Consider the following 17,221-nt stretch of genomic DNA (forward strand, 5'->3'; position numbering starts at 1 on the left):
TTATATTTATATATATTTTTATTTTATTTATATTTTATTTATATTTATTTATATTTTATTTATTTATATTTATTTTATATTTATTTACATTTTTATATATATCTTACATATATTTTTATGTATTTTTTAATATCTTTATATATAAATATATACTTATATATATTTAGATTTCTTTTATATGGTGATATTTTTATATTGTTATATTTATATTTTTATATATTTATATATATTTACATATTTTTATATATTTACATATATTCATTATATTTATTACTTATTATATTTACATTATATTTATATAATATATATATTATATTTATATATATTTATATAAAAATCTATATTTCATATATATTTATATTTTTCATTTATTTATATCTATAAATATATATTTATTTTTATTTTTATTTTTATATGGTTATATTTATACATATTTTATATAGTTATTTATATATATTTATATATATTTCTATATGTTTATATTTTATATATATATATAAAGTTATATATATATAAAGTTATATATATATATTTATATATTTTTTATATATTTATATATTTTTTTCTATATTTTTTTCATATATTTTATATATTTATATATATAAATATATACCTATAAACTTATATATATATATATAATATATATAAATATATACCTATAAACTTATATATATATATTTATATTTTTATATTTATTTTTATATGGTTATATTTATATATATTTTATAGAGTTATATATATTTATATTTATATATATTTCTATATGTTTATATTTTATATATATAAATATATATATAAAGTTATATATATTTTTTATATATTTTTTATATATTTATATATTTTTTCTATATTTTTTATATATTGTATATATTTATATATATAAAAATATACCTATATACTTATATATATATATATATTTATATTTTTATATTTATTTTATATGGTTATATTTATATATATTTTATATAGTTATATATATATATATTTATATTTCTATATGTTTATATTTTATATATATAAATGTATATATAAAGTTATATATATATAAAGTTATATATATTTTTTATATATTTTTTATATATTTATTTTTTTTTCTATATTTTTTATATATTTTACATATTTATATATATAAAAATATACCTATATACTTATATATATATATTTATATTTTTCTATTTATTTTATATGGTTATATTTATATATATTTTATATTTTTATATATATTTATATTTCTATATGTTTATATTTTATATATATAAATATATAAAGTTATATATATATAGTTATATACATATTTTTATATATTTTTTATATATTTATATATTTTTTCTATATTTTTAATATTCTTTATATATTTATATATATAAATATATACCTATATACTTATATATATATATATATATATATATATATATATATATTTTTATACTTATTTTTATATGGTTATATTTATATATATTTTATATAGTTATATATATTTATATTTATATATATTTATATATGTTTATCTTTTGAATATATAAATATATATATATAAAGTTATATATATATTTTTATATTTTTTATATATTTATATATATTTTTTCTGTATTTTTTTATATATTTTATATATTTATATATATAAATATATACCTATATACTTATATACCTATATACTTATATACCTTTATACTTATATATTTATATATTTAGGTTTTGCTTATAAAATACCCAAAAAGTGTCAGACCTGGCAAGGCAGGGATTTGATATCTCAACTAATTTCTATTTAATTTCTTTTATTCCCTTTCAATCATAAAAAAAAATTCTATTTAATTTTCCTAATATTTTCCTGCCTTTTTAATCAACTTTTTTCCTTTCCATTTATTCCACTTCATCCAATTCTCTTCTGAAATAATTTTATTGCATTTCCTCATGGATCTTTTCCACCTTCTTCCAGCTATTATTAATTTCTCACTAATAATAATCATTAATAATCTCACTAATAATTAATAATATTTCTTCTATTTATAATTTTCTATTTATAATTTTCTATTTAATTTATATATATATAATTTTTCTATTTTTATATTTCTTTTAGCTCTAATCTTACTATTTTTAGGATCCATGCCATTCAAATCTCATTTTAATGGTGATTAATTCCCATTAAATAATCCATAATTAATGAACACTGAAAATATTTACCATAATACTCCATATATTTGTGCATAATAAAATTATTATTTATATTTTTATATAAGTGTATATTTAAATAACATATAAAATAATATTATTTATATTATTATTTATTATATTATTATTTATTATTTATAATTATATTATTATTATATTATATTATTTATATACACATATTTTTATATATTTATATTCATATATATTTATTATATTATATATATGATATATATTTATATATTTATATATTATTATATATTTATGTATATTATTAATTATACTTTTCTATAATATAATTATTAATAATATATATAATAATATATAATATATATAATATATATTATAATATATAATATGTAATAATTAATATATATTATTAATAATATATAAAATAATAATAATTTAGTTTATATTTAAGTTATAAATTAATATAATGAACTTTATTAATAAGTATTAAATTTAAGTTTTTATTACTTAAATATTTAAGATATTTAATTATTAAGATATTTATTATTAAGATATTTATCATTAAGTTAGAAGTTAGAAAGTTATAGAAGTTAGAAAGTAATATTTCTATATTTCATTTATATTTATTCTATTTATATTATTTATATAATATATATAATATATTATATATAAGATAATCTAATATATATTACATATAAAATATATAATATAATCTATTATTATATTTATATATTTATATATTTATACATATTATATTTTTATAGATTATTATTTTAAATAATATATTATTTATACATTTAATATTTTATTTTTTATTTATTTATTTATTTTTATTTATTTATTTATTTTTAATATTTTATATATTTTATATCTTTTATATAAAATATATTATATATATTTTATTATTATATTATTATTATATTACTATTATATATATTATATTATTATATTATATTAATTATATTATATCATTATATTATTATTATTATATTATTATTATATATTATTATATATATTATTTTATCCATTATTTTAAAAGATTTCCTAAAAATAGACAGCAATTTAAATTAAATTAATTTAAATGCATATTCATATTACAAGATACAGAATTCCAAATATAGTATCACATCAGAATAATCATAATAATAAATATATAATATATAATATAATTTTTATATAAAATATATAATATAATATAATATAATATAATATAATATAATATACATGGATATAGAGTGTTCACTATTAATTTTAATTTATTTATTTCATTTATTTCTTTTATTGATTTAATTTAATTAATTTAATTTAATTTATTAATTTTAATATATATATAGAAATATATTTTTAAATAGATATAAATCTAGTGAATGAAAGAAATAGAAATACTATTAAATTATTAGTTATTTAATTTAGTTAATAAATTAACGTTATTTATTAATAAATAATATTAAATTATGATTAATTGACATTAAAATATTGGATATATTCCATATAAATAAATAGATTTTTATGCCATGGGCTGTTTGGTAACAAAATACCATATTTAAAATATATAATTATATTTATTATGCTAATTACTGATACAGAATATTTTGTATATATTATAACATATTTTATATTTTATCTCCTCCATATTTACATGAATATTTCAGAATATATATTTATTTCTATCATATCTAAAGTTTTATAATAATACATGATTTATATTCATGTAGTGTAACGAGGCAGCCAGGTGCCACTAATTACCAGGGAGTGGAATGAGCTGTGTCAAGCCCACCTGTGCCTAATTAAGGCCTTTTATTGCCCCCCTGGTCCTGCTGTTGGGCAGTGGGTCCCACCCTAATTAGGCACAGGTGGGCTTGACACAGCTCATTCCACTCCCTGGTAATTAGTGGCACCTGGTTGCCTCGTTACACTACATATAAATTATTCTATATCAATAGATAATTTAACATTTATTTTTAGTTTTATTGATATTTAGTAATTTTATCTTGTATTTAGGGCTCTAAATTAAAGTATAATCCCATTTATATCTTTCATAGATGTAATTAATATTTTACATCATCATAATTAATTATTTTATTTAATATATAAATATTATCTTTAATTATATTTAATTATATTTAATTATATTTAATTATTTAATTATTATATTTAATTATTTAATTCTATTTAATTCTATTTAATTCTATTTAATTATATCTAAAATATAAATTAATATTTTACATCATTAATAGAAAATTTAGAGAAGATTTAATTTCTTAAAATCGATAGAAAATTTATAAAATTTATTTATTAAAATTATAGAAATATATTAGAAATATTACCATTATAACCTTGAAATGATTATTTCTTTTATTAGATATTACTATATCAATTATTAATAAAGTAGGTATTGATTCCATTCATTAAATTAAATGTGGATATTATATTCATTGTTATAGCACTCGTGTCTTATTAGGTATAATAATAAAATATTAATATAATTAAGGTAATATATTGCCATAGCAATATGGAATAGTAAATATTAATTTTATTAATAGTAATAGCATATAATAGTCATAATTAATTATTAATATTAAATATTAAATATTTTGTTTGAGTTAAATATTTCATTCAAATTAATATTTTGATTAATTAATTAATTATAAGTTAATAAATATATTATTACTTTTAAAATAAATCAATTAATAAGAAATTAATAGCTATTATATTATTACTTTTTAAATGAAGTAATTAATAAGAAATTAATAGTTATATTATTACTTTTTAAATAAAGTAATAAGAAATTAATAGTTATATTATTACTTTTTAAATAAAGTAATTAATAAGAAATTAATAGTTATTATATTAATACTCTTTAAATAAATTAATTAATAATATAGTTATAGTGTAGCATTACTATATTATGGCACATTATAATAAAATAATAATGATATATTAAAGTATAATAATTATATAGTAAAAAATAATAAATGAAATAATAATTCTATTTAACTGTCATCTTATAGCATAATAATAAACTCTTAATATATGGTATATTCTTTATTAATTATAATTACTGATTTTCGTTATTGATTTAATTAGAATTAATAAATAATTAATTCTTAATATGTGGTATATTAGTCGTTAATTATAATTACTGTTTTTAATTATTAATTTATTTATATCAATTAATTTATTTAGTTTCTTATTTATCACAAATTATTAATTTATTAATTTAATTTTATTTATTAATTATAATTACTGATGTTATGATTATATATATTAATTATAATTACTGATATAATTACTGAATATTCTACACACTTATAATTAATTAACTATTATCAGTTAATGACCTTTCTATTTTTTTACCATATAACCTCTTCCAATATTTAAATTATCACTCATTAACGACCGGTGGGGCTTTAGTCACCATGAGGGGTGGTGGTTGGGTGGCACCACCCACCAGGTGACATCATCTTGGGTTCTGGGTGAGGAACCTCAACTCGGAGCCTCAAAAATGGTGGAGTCAAGACCTGGATGTGGGGTGGGGTGGTGGCACCTTGAGAGGTGGCTTTGGTGGCCTCAAGGAAGGTCCTGGTTCCATAGCTCCATCCGTGACTTGGTTGGTCTTGGTTTGATGACCTCAAGGAAGGTCCTGGTTCCAATTCTCCATCCATGACTTGGTTGGTCTTGGTTTGAGGGCCTCAAGAAGGTCATGGTTCCAGTTCTCCATCCATGAACTCAAGGAAGGTCATGGTTCCAATTCTCCATCCATGACTTAGTTGGTGGGATGAAGGGATCTGGAGATGACCCAAGTTGGGTGGTGGTGTTGGTGGTGGAGGTTACAGGCCTGAGGGACAGGTTGCCATCTAGAGGGACCCTGGGAGTTGGGCACCACCCACCAGGTGACATCATCTTGGGTTCTGGGTGAGGAACCTCAACCTGGAGCCTCAAAGATGGTGGGGTCAAGACCTGGATGTGGGGTGGGGTGGTGGCACCTTGAGAGGTGGCTTTGGTGGGCTCGAGGAAGGTCCTGGTTCCATAGCTCCATCCGTGACTTGGTTGGTCTTGGTTTGATGACTGCAAGGAAGGTCCTGGTTCCAATTCTCCATCCATGACTTGGTTGGTCTTGGTTTGAGGGCCTCAAGAAGGTCATGGTTCCAGTTCTCCATCCATGACCTCAAGAAAGTCCTGGTTCCATAGCTCCATCCATGACTTGGTTGGTCTTCGTCTGATGACCTCAAGAAGGTCATGGTTCCAATTCTCCATCCATGACCTCAAGAAAGTCCTGGTTCCATAGCTCCATCTATGATGTAGGTGGTGGGAGGGCCTCAAGGAAGGTCATGGTTCCATAGCTTCATCCATGACCTCAAGGAAGGTTGTGGTTCCATAGCTCCAGCCATGACTTGGTTGGTCTTGGTTTAATGACCTCAAGGAAGATCATGGTTCCAGTTCTCCAGTTCTCCATCCATGACCTCAAGGAAGGTCGTGGTTCCAATTCTCCATCCATGACTTAGTTGGTGGGATGAAGGGATCTGGAGATGACCCAAGTTGGGTGGTGGTGGTGGTGGTGGTGGAGGTTACAGGCCTGAGGGACAGGTTGCCATCTAGAGGGACCTTGAGAGTTGAGTGGCACCACCCACCAAGTGGCATCATCTTGGGTTCTGGGTGAGGAACCTCAACTCGGAGCCTCAAAGATGGTGGGGTCAAGACCTGGATGTGGGGTTGGGTTGGTGGCAACTTGAGAAGTGGCTTTGGTGGCCTCAAGGAAGGTCCTGGTTCCAGTTCTCCATCCATGACCTCAAGGAAGGTCCTGGTTCCATAGCTCCATCCGTGACTTGGTTGGTCTTGGTTTGATGGCCTCAAGGAAGGTCATGGTTCCATAGCTTCATCCATGACCTCAAGGAAGTTCATGTTTCCAATTCTCCATCCATGACTTGGTTGGTGGGATGAAGGGATCTGGAGGTGCCCCCAAGTTGGGTGGTGAAGGTGGTGGAGGTGACAGGCCTGAGGGACAGGTTGCCATCTAGAGGGACCTTGAGAGTTGTGTGAACCTCCTGAGGTTCCATCAGGCCAAGGGAAGGAACCTCTGGGATCTGCACAGGCTGGGAGATGATGATGGATGGGTGGATGGATGGATGGATGGATGGATGAGAAGAAGGTCTTGGGGACACTGGGGGGGGTGACAGGTGGGACAGGAGCCAGGAATGTGTGCTGACAGGAAGACCAGGAAGCCAATCATCTCCAAAGAGGCAACCCGGTCTGGTTGAAGGTGTCCCTGCTGATGGCAAGAGGTTGGGCAAGTTGGCCACTTGGATGGCCAGTTGGACCTTCAAGGGTCCAACTCAAACCCTTCTGTGATGTTCTGGACAAATGAGGTTGAAGATGTCCCTGCCCATGATGGGGGTTGGATTAGGTGGTCTTCAAAGGTCCCTTCCAACCCAAACCATTCCATGAGTCCAACACGTGGGTCACCAGACCATGGTTTGAAAGCTACCAAAGGTCAGAAGGTCCCAGGTGATGGGATTTTGAGTTCCGTTTGCCCATTTCTGGGGCTCTTGGAAGAGTTGATGGGGCTGTCAGCATCTTCTGGGGTGGTCCAGAAGGTACCACCTGGTGGTCTCTGAGGTTCTTGCTGGAGCATCTCCCTCAGGGTTGGCAGCTTGGAGATGCTCCAAGGGTTGGGGGTGTCAGCTCCTTCTTGGGGCACATGAGGAGGAGAAGAGATGGTGTGGAGAGGGATGAAGGTGGAAGTGGTAGCAGCAGGAGGAGAAGATGGATGGTGTAGGATGAGGATGGAAGTGGTGGCACCAGAAGATGGTGTAGGGGGGATGAGGATGCAAGTGGTGGCATCAGGAGAAGATGGATGGTGGAGGAGGGTTGAGGATGGAAGTGGTGGCACCAGGAGGAGAAGATGGATGGTAGAGGATGAGATGGAAATGGAATTGGAGGCACCAGAAGAAGATGGATGGTGTAGGAGGGTTGAGGATGGAAGTGGTGGCACCAGAAGATGGTGTAGGGGGTGATGAAGATGCAAGTGGTGGCATCAGGAGAAGATGGATGATGTAGGATGGAAGTTGTGGCACCAGGAGGAGAAGATGGATAGTGGAGGATGAGGATGGAAGTGGTGGCTCCATGAGGAGGAGAAGGATGGTGGAGGATGAGGATGGAAGTGGAATTGGTGGCACCAGAAGAAGATGGATGGTGTAGGAGGGTTGAGGATGGAAGTGGTGGCACCAGGAGGAGAAGATGGTGTAGGCTGGGGTAAGGGTGGAAGTGGTGGCACCAGGAGAAGAGAATGGATGGTGGAAGATGAGGATGGAAGTGGTGGCACCAGAAGATGGTGTAGAGGGGATTAGGATGAAAGTGGTGGCATCAGGAGGAGAAGATGATGTAGGCTGGGATAAGGGTGGAAGTGGTGGCACCAGGAGAAGATGGATGATGGAGGAGGGTTGAGGATGAAAGTGGTGGCACCAGGAGGAGAAGATGGATGGTGTAGGATGAGGATGGAAGTGGTGGCACCAGGAGATGGTGTAGGGGTGATGAAGATGCAAGTGGTGGCATCAGGAGAAGATGGATGATGTAGGATGGAAGTGGTGGCATCAGGAGGAGGTGGATGGTACAGGATGAGGATGGAAGTGGAATTGGAGGCACCAGAAGAAGATGGATGGTGTAGGATGGAAGTGGTGGCACCAGGAGGAGGAGAAGGATGGTGGAGTGGGGTGACCATGGAAGGGGTGGCTGTGGGGTGTCCCCCTAGAGCTGGAGGATGAAGGAACCAAGGCAGCTCCAAGGTCCCACTTCAGATGGCTCCAAGGTGGTGCCTTCTTCAAGGTCTCTTTTGGAGAAGGTCCAACTCCTGGAGACACTTCCTCCAAGGTGGAGGGAGTAGGGGTGGTGGGACCTCCTCAAACCACCCTCAGGCAGCACTGGGGGGGGGCAGAAACCTGGAACCTCCTGGAACAAGGAGGACCTTCAACTCCCCCACTAACCTGAGATGACCCCATGTCCCACCATGTCCTGGAGATGACCTCTGTGTCCCCCTTTTCTCCTGCAGGGGTGGCCATCAGCACTTACGCCAAGTACTGCTACAACAAACTGCAGAAGGCGGCTCTGACGGGGGCCAAGAAGGTACCAACCCAACCCTTGGGCACGGGGAGAGGGGTGGTGGGCCACCAAGCCACCAGTTGGGACCATCAAGGGGCTACCAGGGGTTGGGGATGGGGCCTGGAGGAGGGATGAAGGTGGAGAGTGGTGGGAAGAAGGTTGGGGGTTGTGAAAGTGGGGTGGAGGCATCTCCAGGGGGTTGGGGGCTCCTGGAGAACTTCTGGAGATGTTCTGGAGAACTTCTGGGGAGATCCTGGAGACCCCCTGGGATCCCCTTGGGAATCTTCTGGAGACCATCGTTGAAATTTATGGGGTTCTTCTGGAGAACTTCTTGAAAGTTCCTGGACACCTTTTGGGAACCATCTGGAGACTTTCGTGGGAGCTCCTGGAATCCTCTTGGGAATCTTCTGGAGAACTTCTTGGGAGCTCCTGGGAATGTTCTGGAGAACTTCTGGGGAGATCCTGGAGACCCCCTGGGTTCCTCTTGGGAATCTTCTGGAGACCATCATTGAAATGTATAGGGTTCTTCTGAGAACCATCTGGAGAACTTCTTGGGAGCACCTGGGGACCTTTTGGGAACCATCTGGAGACCTTCTTGGGAGCTTTTGGGAACATTCTGGAGAACTTCTGGGAAGATCCTGGAGACCCCGTTGGATCCTCTTGGGAATCTTCTGGAGACCATTGTAGAAATGTATGGGGTTCTTCTGGAGAACTTGTTGGGAGCTCCAGGGCACCTTTTGGGAACCATCTGGAGACTTTCGTGGGAGCTCCTGGAATCCTCTTGGGAATCTTCTGGAGAACTTCTGGGGAGATCCTGGAGACCCCCTGGAATTCTCTTGGGAATCTTCTGGAGACCATTGTTGAAATTTGCGGGGTTCTTCTGGGAACCATCTGGAGAACTTCTTGGGAACTCCTGGGGACCTTTTGGGAGCCATCTGGAGACTTTCTTGGGAGCTCCTGGGAATGTTCTGGAGAACTTCTGGGAAGATCATGGAGACTCCCTGGGATCTTCTTGGGAATCTTTTGGAGACCATTGTTGAAATTTATGGGGTTCTTCTGGAGAACTTGTTGGAAGCTCCTGGGCACCTTTTGGGAACCATCTGGAGACTTTCTTGGGAGCTCCTGGGCACCTTTTGGGAATGTTCTGGAGAACTTCTGGGATGATCCTGGAGACCCCCTGGGATCCTCTTGGAATCTTCTGTAGACCATTGTTGAAATGTATGGGGTTCTTCTGGGAACCACCTGGAGAACTTCTTGGGAGCTCCTGGGGACCTTTTGGGAACCATCTGGAGACTTTTGTGGGAGCTCCTGGAATCCTCTTGGGAATCTTCTGGAGACTTTCTTGGGACCTCTTGGGAGTCATGTGAAGATTTTCTTGGGAGCTCCTGGGTACCTTTTGGGAACGTTCTGGAGAACTTGTGGGGAGATCCTGGAGACCCCCTGGGATCCTCTTGGGAACCTTCTGGAGACCATCATTGAAATGTATAGGGTTCTTCTGAGAACCATCTGGAGAACTTCTTGGGAGCTCCTGGGGACCTTTTGGGAACCATCTGGAGACTTTTGTGGGAGCTCCTGGGGACCTTTTGGGAATCTTCTGGAGACTTTCTTGGGACCTCTTGGGAGTCATGTGAAGATTTTCTTGGGAGCTCCTGGGTACCTTTTGGGAACGTTCTGGAGAACTTGTGGGGAGATCCTGGAGACCCCCTGGGATCCTCTTGGGAATCTTCTGGAGACCATCATTGAAATGTATAGGGTTCTTCTGAGAACCATCTGGAGAACTTCTTGGGAGCACCTGGGGACTTTTTGGGAACCATCTGGAGACCTTCTTGGGAGCTTTTGGGAACATTCTGGAGAACTTCTGGGAAGATCCTGGAGACCCCCTGGGATCCTCTTGGGAATCTTCTGGAGACCATCGTTGAAATGTATAGGGTTCTTCTGGGAACCATCTGGAGAACTTCTTGGGAGCTCCTGGAGACCTTTTGGGAACATTCTGGAGAACTTCTGGGGAGATCCTGGGGACCTGCTGGGATCCTCTTGGGAATCTTCTGGAGACCATCATTGAAATGTATAGGGTTCTTCTGAGAACCATCTGGAGAACTTCTTGGGAGCACCTGGGGACCTTTTGGGAACATTCTGGAGAACTTCTGGAGACCATCTGGGATTTTCTTGGGAATTTGCTGGAGACCATTGTTGAAATTTATGGGGTTCTTCTCAGGACCATCTAGAAACCTTCTTGGGACATCCTGGGAACCTCCTGAGGACCTTCTGGTGTCTTTCTGGGATCCTCTTTGCAATCTTCTGGACACCATCTTTGACCCTTGTGTGGAGCATCTTTGAAGCCTTCTGGGAACCTTCTGAGAACCTTCTGGAAACCTTCTGGGAACCTTCTGGGCGTCTTCTGCTGTCTTTCAGGAAACTCTCTGGGAACCTTTTGGGGACCTTCTGGGAAAACTTCTGAGGACCTTTTGGTGTCTTCCTGGGGCCCTTCTGGAGACATTCTGGGAACCTTCCACAGTTCTTCTGGAGACCTCCTGAGAACCTTCTGGGAATCTTCTGAGGACCTTTTGGGAACCTTCTGGGGACCTTTTGGGGTCTTCCTGGGCTCCCTGCGGAGACATCCTGGGAATCTTCTGCTCTCCTTCTGGGGTCCTTCTGTAGACCTTCTGAGGAACCTCCTGTGGACCTTCTGGAGTCCTGGAGAAATTCTGGGAACCTTATGGGCATCTTCTGGGAAGTTGTTGGTCATCTTCTGGTGTCTTTCTGGGAACCTTCTGAGGACCTTTTGGGAACCTTCTGGGGTCTTTCTGGGGACCTTCTGGAGTCCTGGAGACCTCCTAAGAACCTGCTGGGAAACGTCTGAGAGACCTTCTTCTGAGGACCTTTTGTTGTGTTCCTGGGGTCCTTCTGGAGACCTTCTGGGAACATTCTGCAATGTTCTGGAGGACCTTCTGGGAACCTTCTGAGGACCTTTTGGGAACCTTCTGGGGACCTTTTGGGGTCTTCATTGGCTCCCTGTAGAGACATCCTGGGAATCTTCTGCTCTCCTTCTGGGGCCCTTCTGGAGACATTCTGGGAACCCTCCACAGTTCTTCTGGAGACCTCCTGAGAACCTTCTGGGAACCTTCTGAGGACCTTTTGGGAACCTTCTGGGGACCTTTTGGGGTCTTCATTGGCTCCCTGTAGAGACATCCTGGGAATCTTCTGCTCTCCTTCTGGGGTCCTTCTGTAGACCTTCTGGGAGCATTCTACAACATTCTGAAGACCTCCTGAGAACCTTCTGGGAACTTTCTGAGGACCTTTTGGGAACCCTCTGGGGACCTTTTGGGGTCTTTCTGGGGTCCTTGTGGAGACATCCTGGGAATCTTCTGGGGTCCTTCTGTAGACCTTCTGAGGAACCTCCTGTGGACCTTCTGGAGTCCTGGAGAAATTCTGGGAACCTTATGGGTATCTTCTGGGAAGTTGTTGGTCATCTTCTGGTGTCTTTCTGGAAACCTTCTGAGGACCTTCTGGGAAACTTCTGGAGTCTTTCTGAGGACCTTCTGCAGTCCTGGAGAGCTCCTAAGAACCTGCTGGGAAACTTCTGAGGGACCTTCCGAGGACCTTTTGTTGTGTTCCTGTGATCCTTCTGAAGACCTTCTGGGAATCTTCTGTGATCCTTCTGTAGACCTTCTGGGAACATTCTGCAACATTCTGGAGACCTCCTGAGAACCTTCTGGGAACCTTCTGAGGACCTTTTGAGAGGCTTCTGAGGACCTTTTGGGGTCTTCCTGGGGTCCTTGTGGAGACATCCTGGGAATCTTCTGCTCTCCTTCTGGGGTCCTTCTGTAGACCTTCTGAGGAACCTCCTGTGGACCTTCTGGAGTCCTGGAGAAATTCTGGGAACCTTATGGTCATCTTCTGGTGTCTTTCTGGGAACCTTCTGAGGACCTTCTGGGAACCTTCTCAGAACCTTCTGGGGTCCTTTTGGAGAAATTCTGGGGACCTTCTGGGATCTTCCTGGAAATAATCTGAGAACCTTCTGGGATCTGTCTGGAGACCTTCTGGGAACATTCTGGGCACCTTCTGGTGTCTTTCTGGAAACCTGGAGACCTTCTGAGAACTTTCTGAGAACATTCTGGGGTTCTTCTGGAGAATTTTTAGGCTATTTCTGGGGACCTTCTGAGATCTATCTGGAAACCTTCCAGGGACCTTCTGAGAACCTTCTGGGCATCTCCTGGTGTCTTTCTTGAAACCCTCTGGGAATCTTCTGAGGACTTCCTGGGAAACTTCTTGGGACCTTCAGCAATCCTTCTGGAAACCTCCTGAGAACTTTCTGGGAAACTTCTGAGGACCTACAGGGGTCTTCCTAGGCACCTTCTGGGTCCCTTCTGTGGAAGATTCTACAACCTTCTGGGGGACCTTCTGAGAAGCTTCTGGCCACCTTCTGGTGTCTTGCTGGAGACCTTCTGGAGACCTTTTTAGGAATCTTCTGAGAACCTTCTAGGAATCTTCTGCAGTCCTTTTTGGACCTTCTGGGATCTTTCTGGAGACCTTCTGGGAATCTTCTGCAATCTTTCTGGACACCTAGAAGCAACCTTCTGGAGATCTTCTGAGGATCCTTCTCAAAACCTTCTGGGGACATTCTGGGGTCTTCCTGGAGATCTTCTGGGGTCCACCAGCTCCTTCCCATCACCAAGGGATGATGGGAATGATCCTGGGAACAAACGGGTGCTGAGGATTTGAATGGATGCTCCACAGCTCCCATCTCAGCAGCTTTCAGAGGCACCACCACAACCACCACAGCTGCCTCAGTTTCCCTCTCCTTGTGCTGTGGGGATTGAGAAGATGAGGTGGGGACACTCCTCAGGCCATGACAGCTCCTGATGGTGGTGGCCAAGAGAAGGCCCCATGGTGGGAGGGGACAATTCACCTACTGGGCTCACCAAGAACTCGGCCATGGTCACCTCCTGATGATCTTTGGACATAGCCATGAGTCCATCTCCTCCATTCCACCAGCACATGGCCACCATATCCATGTCTTCTCCATCCCACCACACACATCCACTGCATCCACCTCCTCCATCCCACCACCTACATGTCCCCTGCATCCATCTTCTCCATCCATGTCCACTGTGTCCATCACCCATCCCACCACACACATATCCACTGCAGCCATCTCCTCCATCCCACCACTGTGTCCATCTCCTCTCCTCCATCCCACCCCAAACCCCTCCACTGTGTCCACGTCTTCTCCATCCCACCCCACATGTCCACTGCATCCATCTCCTCCATCCCACCACACGTCCACTATTCCCATCTCCTCTTCTTCATCCCCCCACCCACATCTCCACTGTGTCCATCACCCATCCCACCACAAACATCCACTGTGTCCATCTCCTCCCTCCCACATTTCCAATGTCTCCATGTCTTCTCCATCCCACCACACATCTCCACTGTCCATCCTCTCCATCCCACCACCCACACCTCCACTGTGTCCATCACCCATCCCACCACAAACATCCACTGTGTCCATCTCCTCCACCCCACATGTCCACTGTGTCCATCTCCTCCATCCCACCACCCATATCTCCACTGCATCCATCTTCTCCATCCCACAACACTTCCAATGTGTCCACACCTTCTCCATCCCACTCCATATGTCCACTGCATCCATCTCCTCCATCCCACGTCCACTGTGTCCATCACCCATCCCACCACATGTCCATTGTGCTCATCTCCATCCCATCACATAAGTCCAAAGTGTCCATCTCCTCCAGCCCACCCCAAACCCCTCCACTGTGTCCATGTCTTCTCCATCCCATATGTCCACTGCATCCATCTCCTCCATCCCACCACACGTCCACTATTCTCATCTCCTCTTCTTCATCCCACCACCCACATCTCCACTGTGTCCATCACCCATCCCACCACAAACCCCTCCACTGTGTCCATGTCTTCTCCACCCCTCCACACATGTCCAAAGTGTCCCTCTCCTCCATGCAGATGTCCACTGCATCCACCTCCTCTTCTCCATCTCACCACCTCCACTGCATCCATCTCCTCCATCCCACGCTTCCAATGTGTCCGTGCCTTCTCCATCCCACCCCCTATGTCCAAAGTGTCCATCTCCTCCATCCCACCACCCACACCTCCACTGTGTCCATCACCCATCCCACCACACATGTCCACTTTGTCCATCTCCTCCATCCCACATTTCCAGTGTGTCCACACCTTCTCCATCCCATTCCACATCTCCACTGCATCCATCTCCTCCATCCCATCCCACCATCCACTGTGTCCATCACCCATCCCACCACAAACATCCACTGTGTCCATCACCCATCCCACCACAAACATCCACTGTGTCCATCTCCTCCCTCCCACATTTCCAATGTCTCCATGTCTTCTCCATCCCACCACACATCTCCACTGTCCCCATCTCCTCCATCCTACCACACCTCCAATGTGTCCACACCTTCTCCATCCCATTCCACGTCTCCACTGCATCCATCTCCTCCATTCCATCCCACCATCCACTGTGTCCATCACCCATCCCACCACAAACATCCACTGTGTCCATCTCCTCCATCCCACATTTCCAGTGTCTCCATGTCTTCTCCATCCCACCACACATCTCCACTGCCCCCATCTCCTCCATCCCACCACCTACATGTCCCCTGCATCCATCTCCTCCATCCCATCCCACCATCCACTGTGTCCATCACCCATCCCACCACAAACATCCACTGTGTCCATCTCCTCCCTCTCACATTTCCAGTGTCTCCATGTCTTCTCCATCCCACCACACATCTCCACTGTCCCCATCTCCTCCACCCCACCACCCACACCTCCACTGTGTCCATCACCCATCCCACCACACATCTCCACTGTCCCCATCTCCTCCATCCCACCACCCACATCTCCACTGCATCCATCTCCTCCATCCCATCCCACCATCCACTGTCTCCATCACCCATCCCACCACAAACATCCACTGTGTCCATCTCCTCCATCCCACATTTCCACTGTCTCCATGTCTTCTCCATCCCATTCCACATCTCCACTGCATCCATCTCCTCCATCCCACCACCCACATCTCCACTGCATCCATCTCCTCCATCCCATCCCACCATCCACTGTCTCCATCACCCATCCCACCACAAACATCCACTGTGTCCATCTCCTCCATCCCACATTTCCAATGTCTCCATGTCTTCTCCATCCCACCACACATCTCCACTTTGTCTATCCTCTCTATCCCACCACCCATATCTCCACTGCACCCATCACCCATTGGGCTCAGGACCACCCTTGCAGCTCAGCCATGGGGTGGTGGCCCCGAGCAGGTCCCTCCATGCCCATCCCAACCACCGAGCCACCCCTACCCAACCAAGTGTCTTCTGATGGCCAACCAAGTGGCTTCTCCTCTCTTCTTCTGGCAGGGGCTGAAGAAGCCCAACATCGAGGAGATCCGTCACGCCAAGAACGCCGTCTTCAACCCTTCCATGTTTGGGAGCTCCCTCCATGACATCATCACCATGCAGAAGGAGCGTTACCCCGACCGGCAGCTGCCCTGGGTCCAGACCCGACTCTCCGAGGAGGTCCTGGCCCTCAACGGGGACCAAACTGAAGGCATCTTCAGGTAAAGGCACCTCCTGATGATTGTTGGCCCCTTCTCCACGCCCCCATGGACGTCTTGGGCCACCAGAGACTTCTGGGTCTCTGCTGTGGACTTCAAGCCCAACAACTTCTCCTCTTTCCAAGACCACGGGGTGTTGGGGGGTTCTTGGGCCACCCCAAGACGTCTTGGACGTCTTGGGCCACCAGAGACTTCTGAGTCTCTGCTGTGGACTTCAAGCCCAACAACTTCTCCTCATTCCAACACCATGGGTTGGGTTGTCCTGGGCCACTAAAGAATTCTGAATTTCTCTACTGTGGACTTCAACCTCAACAACTTCTTGTTCCAAGACCATGAGGTGGGAGGGGGCTCTCCATGGACATCTTGGGCCAC

At 40.0% G+C, this 17,221-nt stretch overlaps 1 protein-coding gene across 1 annotated transcript in view; it reads left to right on the forward strand.

Moving 5' to 3' along the window:
- The window catches only part of ARHGAP39 (Rho GTPase activating protein 39), a 63,461-nt gene extending 46,605 nt beyond the window's left edge, over positions 1–16,856 (forward strand). Inside the window, exons 7-8 of the mRNA XM_030468492.1 lie at positions 9,182–9,255; positions 16,653–16,856. Coding sequence (XP_030324352.1) covers positions 9,182–9,255; positions 16,653–16,856 — 278 coding nt within the window. The remainder of the gene's footprint in view (positions 1–9,181; positions 9,256–16,652) is intronic.
- Positions 16,857–17,221: the final 365 nt, after the last annotated feature.

This window comes from Calypte anna, unplaced genomic scaffold (genome assembly GCF_003957555.1).
Source record: "Calypte anna isolate BGI_N300 unplaced genomic scaffold, bCalAnn1_v1.p scaffold_145_arrow_ctg1, whole genome shotgun sequence".
In the NCBI taxonomy this organism is placed as follows: domain Eukaryota; kingdom Metazoa; phylum Chordata; class Aves; order Apodiformes; family Trochilidae; genus Calypte; species Calypte anna.